Below are 13,061 nucleotides of genomic sequence, written 5' to 3' on the forward strand. Positions count from 1 at the left end.
ACTTCCCCTGTGCTGGCGGTCCCAGTGGCTCTCGGAGCGAAGTCACTGAGCGAGCCGCCAGGCTATGACCCCAGGGGCTCTGCTGATGCTGCTGGGGGCGCTGGGAGCGCCGCTCGCCCCAGGTAAGTGTAGGCCCTGAAGGAGCAGTGACAGGTCCAGCGGTTGTGGCCAGACACCAGGGCTGCACTTAGTCTCTCCTTCCCCAGGCGTCCGCGGCTCGGAGGCAGAGGGCCGACTCCGGGAGAAACTTTTCTCTGGCTATGATAGCTCCGTGCGGCCAGCGCGGGAGGTGGGAGACCATGTCAGGGTCAGCGTTGGTCTCATCCTGGCACAACTCATCAGCCTGGTGAGGGCGCACGGCGGGGGTGGGGGAAGAGGTCAGGCCAGCCGACCAGCCGCGGGGCGTGACTTTAGGAAAGGCCGGACCGGGGACAAACTGGGGGCGGGGCCTGGGACGAGACCAGGCTGAGAGGGACCAGCCTTCAGTGAAGACTGGGTCGAAATCAGACAAATGGACAAGCTCTGGCCGTGGCTGGTGGACGGGCCTGGAGTAGAGCCAGGTAGGGTGATGGACGGACCTGTGACCGGACCTTAAAGTGGAGCTGGGGACGAGGCAGGGGCTGGGGGATGGACCTCGAGGTAGGGCCATATGGGTCCTGAGTGCCCAGGGTGCTTGGTGCTCAGGGGTCAATAAATGGCAGCAGGTGGAGATTCATGGCTGGGTGGATTATGAGCTGAGGGCAGGGCCCGGGACAGAGCAAGGCGGAGGGCTAGGCAGGAGCGAATCTGGTAGGTTGATAGGCTGGGAGTGTAGACGGCTGGAAAGGGTGTTTCTGAGATACAGGCAGGTCTTAAACTAACGCTCCTTCTGGGATGTGGACTTGGACTCAGGAGGATGGGGCTCAGAAAAAGGGGGTGGGGTTCCCAGGAGAGGTTGGCCTTCCAGCCCCCTCATTTCTCTCCACCCTACTTCACCTTTACCCCTTAAATTTTTCCTTTCTAGAACGAGAAGGATGAAGAGATGAGCACAAAAGTGTACTTAGACCTGGTATGGAGACCCCGCAGGGTGGGAAAGGGCCTCCCGCTGCCTTGACAATTTTCTTGAATATCCAGCCCAGTAAGAATATTTTTTACATCACGACTTTAGATAACACGTGTACAACTGAAGCCAAAGTTCGAGGAAACAACACCTAACTTTACTACAGGAGTTGCACCCCATGCGTTTTTTATTCTAATTGTGTGTGTGTATGTGCGTGTGTGTGTGTGTATGTGACGTGGTCTCCCTATGTTGCACAGGCTGGTCTTGAACGTGGGAGCCTGAGCTATCCACTAGCCTCGGGGGGGAATCTCCCCAAGTGCTGAGATTACAGGCATGAGCCACTGCACCTGGCCCATTCTAATTTTTGAAACACTGGTTTGGGGCCACTAATTTGATTCCCCATCCACTAAAGGATTGCGAACTGCAGTTCGAAAACCACTGTTTTAGAGGCTAACTAGTGCAGCCTCCTCATTTTTACAGAGTAAAAAATTGAAACCCGGTGCGGGGGAAGGGAAATTAGCTGATGTGGATCCCAGCGAGTGAAGGCGGAGCCAGAGCCAGAACCCCGGCCCCTTGACCCACAGTTTATGCCTGCCCTGCTCCCCTTCCTTGCACTCCCTTCCTGGGCTTGCTTTGGAAATCCCTCGTCCCCTCCCGGCCTCCAACCCGGGACAGCCCCTCAGCTTCTGCTTCACTAGGAGTGGACTGACTACAGGCTGAGCTGGGACCCTGCGGAGCACGACGGCATCGATTTGCTCCGCATCACGGCGGAATCCGTGTGGCTCCCTGACGTGGTGCTACTGAACAAGTAGGAGACCTTCCAAAGCCCGGGAGGTGGCGCGGGGCCTCGCGGGGCGGGGCCTCCGGGCGCGGGGCCTGATTGCAGATGAGATCCCTTCTCTGCAGCAATGATGGGAATTTTGACGTGGCTCTGGACATTAACGTCGTGGCGTCCTCCGACGGCTCCGTGCGTTGGCAACCCCCGGGCATCTATCGCAGCAGCTGCAGCATCCAGGTTTCCCGGCTCTACATTGGAAGCTGAAGGAGCTCTTAGAAACCCTCCCTTTCCATAGACATCCTGGCTCTCCAGCGACTCCCATCCTTCATTCTTCCCCCATTATCTAATCCCCATGACCTTCACCTCTTGTCTACCCTCCTGATTTTCCATTGAGTGTTCTGTACACTTTCTTTGGCTTCTAGTCTTACTCAGTGACCTCTCTCCCCACCCCCATTTTCTCCATGGCTTCCCTTCATAACCCTCCAATTCCTCCGTGATTCCCCTTCCCTGTGCCCTCCCCAAAAGCCTCCCAAACTCCATCAGCGCTGACTGATTCTCTGGCAGCTCTAGTGACTCTCCCCTCCATCCAGGTCACCTACTTCCCCTTCGACTGGCAGAACTGTACTATGGTGTTCAGTTCCTACAGCTACGACAGCTCGGAGGTCAGCCTGCAGACAGGCCTGGGTCCTGACGGGCAAGAGCAGCAGGAAATCCACATTCATGAAGGGACTTTCATTGGTGAGTGGGCATGGCTCCTACATCCATGGGCTCTATGATTTCCAGCTTCTAAGAGGCTCATAAATATCCTGTCAGGGATGACCAATACAGCCCTGTGGGGTCAGCAGGATGGGTATGGCTATCTACATTTTAAAAGTATGGGAATTGCCGGGGGCAATGACTCACGCCTGTAATCCCAGTACTTCGGGAAGCCGAGGCAGGCGGATCATTTGAGGTCTGGAGTTCGAGACCACCCTGACTAACATGGTGAAACCCGGTCTCTACTAAAAACACAAAAAATTAGCCGTGCATGGTGGCGGATGCCTGTAATCCCAGTTACTCGGGAGGCTGAGGCAGGAGAATCGCTTGAACTGGGGAGGCGGAGGCTGCAGTGAGCCGAGATGGCACCAGCACACTCCAGCTTGGGTGACAGAGTGAAATTCATCTCAAAAATATTTTTAAAAGGCAGGGTGTGGGCCGGGCGCGGTGGCTCAAGCCTGTAATCTCAGCACTTTGGGAGGCTGAGACGGGCGGATCACGAGGTCAGGAGATCGAGACCATCCTGGCTAACACGGTGAAACCCCGTCTCTACTAAAAAATACAAAAAACTAGCCGGGCGAGGTGGCGGGCGCCTGTAGTCCCAGCTACTCGGGAGGCTGAGGCAGAAGAATGGCGTGAACCCGGGAGGCGGAGCTTGCAGTGAGCTGAGATCCGGCCACTGCACTCCAGCCTGGGCGACAGAGCGAGACTCCGTCTCAAAAAATAAAAAAAAATTTAAAAGGCAGGGTGTGGTGGCTCGCGCCTGTAATCCCAGCACTTTGGGAGGCCGAGGCGGGTGGATCATGAGGTCAAGAGATTGAGACCATCCTGGCTAACATGGTGAAACCCCATCTCTACTAAAAATACAAAAAATTAGCCGAGTGTGGTGGTGGGCACCCTACTCGGGAGGCTGAGGCAGGAGAATGGCGTGAATCTGGGAGGTGGAGCTTGCAGTGAGCCAAGATGGTGCCACTGCACTCCAGCCTGGGCAACAGAGAGAGACTCCATCTCAAAAAAAAAAAAAAAAATTTAAAAAACAAAATAGGCTTGGCACAGTGGCTCACGTCTTAATCTCAGTATTTTGGGAGGCTAAGGTGGGCGGATCACCTGAGGTCAGGAGTTCGAGACAACCCTGGTCAATATGGTGAAACCCCGCCTCTACTAAAAATACAAAAAATTAGCCGGGTGTGGTGGCGGACGCCTGTAATCCCAGCTACTTGGGAGGCTGAGGCAGGAGAATCACTTGAACCTGGGAGGCGGAGGTTGCAGTGAGCCAAGATTGCGTCACTGCACTCCAACCTGGGCAACAAGAGCGAAACTCCGTCTCAAAATAAATAAATAAAAACATGGAAATTGAGACTTGCCCAAGTTTATTTGAGATGGGCTACTCAGCCCAGTGTCCACAGCTAGTCTCATCAAGTCAACCCTCTCAGATCTAGGCTGTGGCAGAGCAAGCCATACTTGGCACTAACGAGGACAGCTCCCATATCTGTGTCCCCCTCCTTCTCCTCCTCCCCAGAGAATGGCCAGTGGGAGATTATCCACAAGCCCTCTCGGCTAATCCAGCCTCCAGGTGATCCTAGGGAAGGGAGGGAAGGACAGCGCCAGGAAGTCGTCTTCTACCTCATCATCCGCCGGAAGCCTCTCTTCTACCTGGTCAACGTCATCGCCCCATGCATCCTCATCACTCTTCTGGCCATCTTCGTCTTCTACCTGCCACCAGATGCAGGTAATGGGGGAAGGGGCTCCCACCCTTTTGTCATTGGCTCAGCTTCTTCCTTGTCACCCTTAATCCAGGCAGGATTTTCCTGCCAATCCAAAGCATCATAGATTGGGCTTCAGCAATCCCACCCAGGCTCTGCCTCCCATTGACTGCCACCTTTCCTCCGCTCAGTGAAACTGGGACTCTTTCCCAATAGGAGTCCTAGCCTCTAATCCATAAAGCTTTTACTCCTCTGAACCACAAACCTCCAGGCTTAGATAACTCTCCCATTGCCTTTTCCTATTCCTAACATCCCCTGCCCACTGTCAGAACCCCAATACTCCTTTATTTTTTTTTCGCTTTTTTTTGAGATGGAGTCTCGCTCTGTCGCCCAGGCTGGAATGCAGTGGCGCCATCTTGGCTCACTGGAAGCTCCGCCTCCCAGGTTCACGCCATTCTTCTGCCTCAGCCTCCCGAGTAGCTGGGACTACAGGCACCCGCCACCACGCCTGGCTAATTTTTTGTATTTTTAGTAGAGACGGGGTTTCATCATGTTAGCCAGGATGGTCTCAATCTCTTGACCTCATGATCCACCCGCCTCGGCCTCCCAAAGTGCTGGGATTATAGGCGTGCGCTTGACCTTTTTTTTTTTTTTTTTTTTTTTTTTTTTGAGACAGGGTCTTGCTCTGTTGCCCAGGTTTGGGCTCAAACAATCCTCCCACCTCAGCCTCCTGTGTAGCTGAGACCACAGGCACCCACAATCATACCCAGCTGATTTTTTTGTATTTTTGGTAGAGAAGGGGTTTCACCATGTTGCCCAGCCTGGTCTGCAACTCCTGAACTCAAGCGATCTGTCCTCCTCAGCCTCCCAATGTACTGGGCTTATAGGCATGAGCCACCGTGCCCGGCTCCCACTAGTCCTTTAACCTCCTATCTCCCTGGGAAATATATAATAGTAATAGCCAACGTTTCTTTAGGAGGCAGCATAATAGGATAACTTTTGGCAAATTCCTTAATCTGTTTTTTTTTTTTGAGACAGAGTTTCGCCCTGTTGCCCAGGCTGGAGTGCAGTGGCATGATCTTGGCTCACTACAACCTCCACCTCCTGGGTTCAAGCGATTCTCCTGCTTCAGCCTCCTGAGTCGCTGGGATTACAGGTGCCCACCACCATGCCCGCCTAATTTTTGTAGTTTTAGTAGAGACAGGGTTTCACCATATTGGCCAGGCTTGTCTCGAACTCCTGACCTCAGGTGATCCACCTGCCTCGGCCTCCCAAAGTACTGGGATATAGGCGTGAGCCACCACACCTGGCCAAATTCCTTAATCTCTCTGTGTCTCAGTTTCCTGATCTGGAAGTGGGCCAACCATTGTCCCTACTGCATAGAATTATTTGAGGATTGACTGAGTTAGTAGAACTATGCCTGGCACCCAGTAAGTTCTATGTAAGCATTGTGTTTTGGGTTGTTTTTTGTTTTTCTTTTTTGAACACTTGCTATAAGGTAATTCATTTAATATGGTACATGTACTAATTCTAATCTTTACAACAATCCTGTGAGGTAAGTAACGGATTGTCATTCTCATTTTACAGTGGAGGATAAAGAGGCTGAAAGAGTTTAAGTCATTTGCCTGAAATCATTACACAGTTAGAGAGGGAAAATGTTGCAGTTCCAACCTGGGTCAGTGGCAGTCTGATTCAGAGACCTGATATCCTTAACTCTAGTATTCAAAACATGTTTTCCTCCTCTCTGCCATCAAATCCTTTGTCTAAAGAAGGAGAGTGGGCCGGGCGCAGTGGCTCACACCTGTAATCCCAGCACTTTGGGAGGCTGGGGCTGGCGGATCACTTGAGGTCAGGAGTACTCAAGAAACAGAGAGGAGGCCAGTGGAACTGAATGAAGTAAGCAGAGGGGAAAGCAGTAGGAGATGAAGTCCAGGAGCTCATGGGAAGGACCTATAGACCATAATAAGGCCTTTGCTTTCATGCAGGAGATGGGGAGCCAATGGAAGATTCTGGAAAGAGGAATAATATGATCTGATTATATTTCTTTCTTTCTTTTTTTAGACGTAGTCCCGATTTGTTGCCCAGTCTGGAGTGCAGTGGCGTGATCTCGGCTCGCTGCAGCCTCCGCCTCCTGGGTTCAAGTGATTCTTCTGCCTCAGCCTCCTGAGTAGCTGGGATTCCAGTCACACACCACCATGCCCTGCTAAATTTTTGTACTTTAAGTAGAGATGGGGTTTTGCCATGTTGACTGGACTGGTCTCGAACTTCTGACCTCAGGTGATCTGCCCGCCTCGGTCTCTCCAAGTGCTAGGATTACAGGCGTGAACCACCACGTCCAGCTTGATTTATATATATATATATATATTTTTTTTTTTTTTTTTTTTTGAGACAGAGTCTTGCTCTGTCGCCCAGGCTGGGGTGCAGTGGCCGGATCTCAGCTCACTGCAAGCTCCACCTCCCGGGTTTAGACCATTCTCCTGCCTCAGCCTCCCGAGTAGCTGGGACTACAGGCGCCCGCCACCTCGCCCGGCTAGTTTTTTGTATTTTTTAGTAGAGACGGGGTTTCACCGTGTTAGCCAGGATGGTCTCGATCTCCTGACCTCGTGATCCGCCCGTCTCAGCCTCCCAAAGTGCTGGGATTACAGGCTTGAGCCACCGCGCCCGGCCATCTTGATTTATATTTTAACAAAATCAGTCGGGCTGCTCGGTTGAGAACAGTCAGCATGGGAGAAAAGGATGAAGCAAAGAGATCAGTTAGGAGGGCTTTACAATATTCAGACCTAAGGTAATGTGCTTTGGAGCAAGGTGGTGATGTAGGAGGTGGGACTCGACTCCAGATCAAACTGAGGACTAGCTAGAACAGGAACAGGGAAGATGCAGCTTTCCATAAGACATACCCACAAGTGTGCCATGTCAGTTTACCATTGCCATGGGAACACCTGGGAGTTACCACCCCTTTCCATGGCAATCACCCGATGACACAGAAGTTACTACCCTTTCCCTAGAAAGTTCTGCCTAATCCATTGCTTAATCTGCATGCAATTAAAAGTAGGTATAGGCCAGGCGCGGTGGTTCACGCCTGTAATCCCAGCACTTTGGGAGGCTTAGGCGGGCAGATCCCTTAAGGTCAGGAGTTCGAGACCAACTTGGCCAACATGGTGAAACTGTCTCTACTAAAAATACAAAAAATTAGGCAGGCGTGGTGGCATGCACCTGTAATACCAGCTACTCGGGAGGCTGAGACAGGAGAATTGTTTGAACCCAAGAGGCAGAGGTTGCAGTGAGCCGCGATCACGCCACTGCACTCCAGCCTGGGTGACAGAGTGAGACTCTGTCTAAAAATAGATAGGGAAGACTATGGGAGGAGTAGCTTTGGTAGTAAGAGAATTTAGTTTTGGTCATTTTGTTTTATTTTGTTTTTAGTTTTGTTTTTTGAGACGGAGTTTCACTCTTGATGCCCAGGCTGGAGTGCAATGGTACAATCTCGACTCACTGCAACCTCTGCCTGCCAGGTTCAAGTGATTCTCCTGCCTCACCCTCCCTAGTAGCTGGGATTACAGGTGCCCACGACTACGCCCAGCTGATTTTTTGTATTTTTTGTATTTTTAGTAGAGACAGGGTTTCACTATGTTGGCCAGGCTGGTCTCGAACCCCTGACCTCAGGTGATCCAACCGCTTCGGACTCCCAAAGCGCTGGGCTTACAGGTGTGAGCCACTGCGCCCGGCTCAGTTTTGGACATGTTAAGCTTGAAATATTTATTAGACATCCAAGTATCCAAGAGAGGTTGAGTAGGCAGATGGATATATATCTGGCATTCAGGGGAGAAGTCCAGGGTGGACATACAAATGTAGGAATGATTTGCATGCAGATGGCCCTTTCAAAAGCTTGTTTCTTTCTTTTTTTTTTTTTCAGACGGAGTTTTGCTCTGTTGCTCAGGCTGGAATGCAGTGGTGCAATCACAGCTCACTGCAACCTCCATCTTCCATGCTCAAACAGTCCTCCCAACTCAGCCTCCCAAACAGTTGGGACCACAAGCATGTGCCATTGTGCCTGACTAATTTTTTTTTTTTTCTTTTTGTAGAGACTGGGCACAGTGGCTCACGTCTGTAATCCCAACACTTTGGGAGGCCAAGGTGGGTGGGTCACTTGAGCTCAGGAGTTCGAGACCAGCCTGGGCAACATGGTGAAATCCTGTCTCTACAAAAAGTACAAAAATTAGCTGGGCATGGTGGCATGCACCTGTAGTCCCAGCTACTCAGGAGGCTGAGGTGGGAAGACCACTTGAGCCTGGGAGGTGGAGGTTTTGATGAGCCATTATCAGGCCACTGCACTCCAGCCTGGGTGACAGAGCAAGACCCAGACTCAAATTTGTTTTTGCAGAGATGAGGTCTCCCTATGTTGCTCAGGCTGGTCTGAAACTCCTGGGCTCAAGCAATCCCTCCTCCCACCTTGGCCTCCCAAAGTGCCAGGACTACAGGTGTGAACCACTGTGCCTGGCTGCAGAAACCTGTCTTTGAATGGCCTGGAAACATGGTCACTGATTATGCCATAGAGCTTTCCTTCTGGCAAAGTCTAATCCTTCTCTCTTTCTCTCTGCCCTCCAAGGAGAGAAGATGGGGCTCTCAATCTTTGCCCTGCTGACCCTTACTGTGTTCCTGCTGCTACTGGCCGACAAAGTACCTGAGACCTCCCTATCGGTACCCATTATTATCAAGTACCTCATGTTTACCATGGTCCTCGTCACCTTCTCAGTCATCCTTAGTGTCGTGGTTCTCAACCTGCACCACCGCTCACCCCACACCCACCAAATGCCCCTTTGGGTCCGTCAGGTGAGAAAGATCTCCTCCTCCAACCCCAACTTTCCTTTTACAGACCATAGGGAAAACTACAGCTATGTGGTAGAGTGTTGAAGTGCCCAAGCCTGTTAGGTGTTGAAATGTTGCAGTTAAGCTGGCCCCTATCATTATCATTTCACAGATCCCTTCCTCTCTTCATCAGTACTGCTCATCTCGGGTCCCAGGGAAATATTCTTAGGGTTAGGTACTATCAGATTGGAAGCCCACTCTTTCCAGTTGGGATACCTCCCAATCCACTGAAGAGGTTTTTTTTTTTTTTTTTTTTTTGAGAGGGAGTCTCGCTCTGTCGCCCAGGCTGGAGTGCAGTGGCCGGATCTCAGCTCACTGCAAGCTCCGCCTCCCGGGTTTACGTCATTCTCCTGCCTCAGCCTCCCGAGTAGCTGGGACTACAGGCGCCCGCCACCTCGCCCGGCTAGTTTTTTGTATTTTTTAGTAGAGACGGGGTTTCACCGTGTTAGCCAGGATGGTCTCGATCTCCTGACCTCGTGATCCGCCCGTCTCGGCCTCCCAAAGTGCTGGGATTACAGGCTTGAGCCACCGCGCCCGGCTTTTTTTTTTTTTTTTTTTGAGATGGAGTTTTGCTGTTGTTGCCCAGGCTGGAACGCAATGGCACAATCTCAGCTCACTGCAACCTTCATCTCCCAGGTTCAAGCGATTCTCCTGCCTGAGCTTCTGAGCTTCACGAGTAGCTGGAATTATAGGCACCCGCCACCACGCCAAGCTAATTTTTGTATTTTTAGTAGAGAGAGGGTGGCACCATGTTGGCCAGGCTGGTCTCGAACTCCTGACCTCAGGTGATCCTCCCGCCTCAGCGTCCCAAAGTGCTGGGATTGCAGGCGAGAGCCACCGCGACTGGGCCAACCCACTAAAGAGCTCTTAGGTCTGTGTGGCTGCATTTCCTGGCGTAGCTCGTTTGTGGAAGAATGTGCACGCACATACGCGCGGGAATGGGCATGTGGAGTGGGGTGGTTGGCTGTTTCCCTTCTGGTCTGAAAGCATGAAAGCCCCCACCAATACGCCTCTTCTACTCTGCAGATCTTCATTCACAAACTGCCGCCGTACCTGGGTTTAAAAAGGCCCAAGCCCGAGAGAGAACTGATGCCGGAGCCCCCTCACTGTTCTTCTCCAGGAAGTGGCTGGGGTCGGGGAACAGATGAATATTTCATCCGGAAGCCGCCAAGTGATTTTCTCTTCCCCAAACCCAACAGGTAGGACCACGCCCATTACCCACATAAAAGGGAGAGGGAGAACTACAGTTCCCAGAAGAATGTGCGGAAGAAGCGGCCCATGCTCCCGGAAGATGCTGTGGTTGAGCATCATGGGAGTTGTAGTACCCCTGCTGCTCACATTGAGGGGAGGTGGGAACTAAAACAGAGGCGGTGGAAGAAGTTGTACAAGGTTAGAGAGATCACTGCTGTCGGGGAGAGCGTGAAGGGCACTCTCGGGTTTTGAGAACTGGCAAGTTGTTGGAGGCAGCTGGAGCGGGGCCTGGGTCGCTGGCATTGGCTGTCTTTGCGTCTGGGCGTGGCCAGTCACTCCTCTTCCAGGTTCCAGCCTGAACTGTCTGCCCCTGATCTGCGGCGATTTATCGATGGTCCAAACCGGGCTGTGGCCCTGCCTCCGGAGTTACGGGAGGTCGTCTCCTCTATCAGCTACATCGCTCGACAGCTGCAGGAACAGGAGGACCACGATGCGGTATGTCCAACGGGAGTGGAACAAGGCCAGGCGTAGGCGACCTTGGCCCCACCCCCCAAATTCCGCACCAGCACTCGCTTTCGTTTCTTTCGTTTTTTGTTTTTTTTTTTTTGAGACACTCTCACTCTGTCGCCCAGACTGGAGTGCAGTGGCGTGGTCTCGGCTCACTGCAACCTCCGCCTTTCGGATTCAAGCGGATTGTCCTGCCTCAGCCTCCCGAATAGCTGGGACACAGGCGCGCGCCACCACGCCCGGCTAATTTATTTATTTATTTTTTTTAGACAGTCTCGCTCTGTCATCCAGGCTGGAGTGCAGTGGTGCGATCTCGGCTTACCGCAAGCTCCTCCTGCCGGGTTCACGCCATTCTCCTGCTTCAGCCTCCCGAGTAGCTGGGACTACAGGCGCCCGCCACCACGCCTGGCTGGTTTTTTTTGTTTGTTTGTTTGTTTGTTTTGGGGTGGTTTTTTTGCTATTTTTAGTAGAGGCGGGGTTTCACTGTATTAGCCAGGATGGTCTCCATCTCCTGACCTCAGGATCCGCCCGCCTAGGCCTCCGAAAGTGCTGGGATTACAGGTGTGAGCCACCGCGCCCGGCCTTGCTTTCGTTTCTGATTGGACATCTTCCTAATTTGGTCCCACCCCCTGCTTACCTACTGGTTCTTTATGCCCATGCATTGCCTGCAGTCTTGCTCTCCTATTGCGCTGCTGGCTCTTGCCTCAAACCGGTGGTAGGAGGACCCAGGCGGGTACAGGTTGGGGAAATGGGAGGGTTTCCCTGGGGGTCTGGGCCCAGAGCTCAGGAAGTTTCCTTTGCCTACCCACAGCTGAAGGAGGACTGGCAGTTTGTGGCCATGGTAGTGGACCGCCTCTTCCTGTGGACTTTCATCATCTTCACCAGCGTTGGAACCCTAGTCATTTTCCTGGACGCCACGTACCACTTGCCCCCTCCAGACCCCTTTCCTTGAAGACTGGAGGGTCGAGACCCAGGCCCTCTACCAGTTGAAGTGAGAGTTTGGTGATACTGTCAAGCCATATCCTTCTCTGCCTCTTAACTCCTTCACTAGGAATCCGGGCCTCTTATTTCGTTTCTGGGGACTGCATTGGACTGAGGGCTGGGTAGGCAGGTGTCTTGGACCCACCTGAAATGCACTATCATCTGATTTCCTCTTTGGGATCTTGAAGAAGCTCTTTTGGGTATCAACACCTAGGTTGCCAGTGAAATAGAACAAAGAACAGGAACTAGATTGTAAGCCTTATGAGGTCAAGAAATGTGTCTTGTTCACTGTAACATCCCCAGTGCCATGCACAGGTCCTGACCTATAGTAAGTGCTTAACATTTGTTGAATAGGGGAAATAAATTTCTGGAAGTAAATACAGCAATTAATAATGTTTATAAGCTGGGCATGGTCGCTCAGGCCAGTAATCCCAGTGACTTGGGAGGCTGAGGTGGGAGGATTACTTGAACCCCACAGTTTGAGACCAGCCTGGGCAACATAGTGAGACTCTGTCTCTAAAAAAATAAAAATAGAAATAAAGTAGCTTATTGTTTGCATGTCAGGTCTTGTGGTCATTTTCTTTTTAACTTTTTGTAATTTATTATGTTTTGTAATGTGTACTATCTTTAGGATAAAAAAAAAAGTTATTTCTACAAGCATGCATTGGTAATGAGAAAAAGCAGCATTTTCAAGACCTTCATTCAAGTTCCAGCCTTGGTGCTCACACAAGCCACTAGACTGCTCTGTACTTGTTTCCACATCTGTAAAGTGAAACTAGTGATAGCATGTGCCCTATAGGACTGTCTGGGGATCACATGAGAACATGGGAAAAAAGTACTATGCGGTGTGTATCAGAGGTTGCAACGGTGTGTTTTTTGTTTGGCCTGCAGAGTTTTACATTTGCACTAGTTCACTAATTTTATTTATTTTTTTGAGACAGAGTCTCGCTCTGTTGCCCAGGCTGAGTGCAGTGGTGTGATCTCAGCTCACCACAACCTCCGCCTCCTGGGTTCAAGTGATTCTTCTGGCTCAGCCTCCCGTGTACCTGGGACTACAGACACATACCACCATGCCCAGCTAATTTTTGTATTTTTAGTAGAGATGGGGTTTCACTATGTTGGCCAGGCTGGTCTCGAACTCCTGACCTCATGATCTGCCCGCCTTGGCCTCCCAAAGTGCTGGGATTACAAGCGTGAGCCACCACGCCCAGCCACTAGTTCACCACCATTTATTTATTTA

General features: G+C 51.6%; 1 protein-coding gene across 2 annotated transcripts; it reads left to right on the forward strand.

The window, feature by feature from the left end:
- Positions 1-26: 26 nt before the first annotated feature.
- Positions 27-12,379, forward strand: CHRNB1 (cholinergic receptor nicotinic beta 1 subunit). 2 transcript variants are annotated; one of them, XM_015437583.4, is made up of 11 exons: positions 27-122; positions 207-560; positions 1,004-1,048; positions 1,738-1,847; positions 1,946-2,054; positions 2,408-2,555; positions 4,093-4,302; positions 8,883-9,106; positions 10,169-10,341; positions 10,681-10,828; positions 11,652-12,379. In XM_015437583.4, the coding sequence occupies exons 3-11, from the start codon at positions 1,022-1,024 to the stop codon at positions 11,790-11,792; spliced, it is 1,290 nt and encodes a 429-aa protein (XP_015293069.1). In that variant the 5' UTR covers positions 27-122; positions 207-560; positions 1,004-1,021; the 3' UTR covers positions 11,793-12,379. The 2 variants fall into 2 exon arrangements, with proteins under 2 accessions (XP_015293069.1, XP_005582811.2); XM_005582754.4 differs by having other exon boundaries at positions 207-346.
- Positions 12,380-13,061: the final 682 nt, after the last annotated feature.

The sequence above is a fragment of the Macaca fascicularis genome, chromosome 16 (genome assembly GCF_037993035.2).
Source record: "Macaca fascicularis isolate 582-1 chromosome 16, T2T-MFA8v1.1".
NCBI classification, from domain to species: Eukaryota; Metazoa; Chordata; class Mammalia; order Primates; family Cercopithecidae; genus Macaca; species Macaca fascicularis.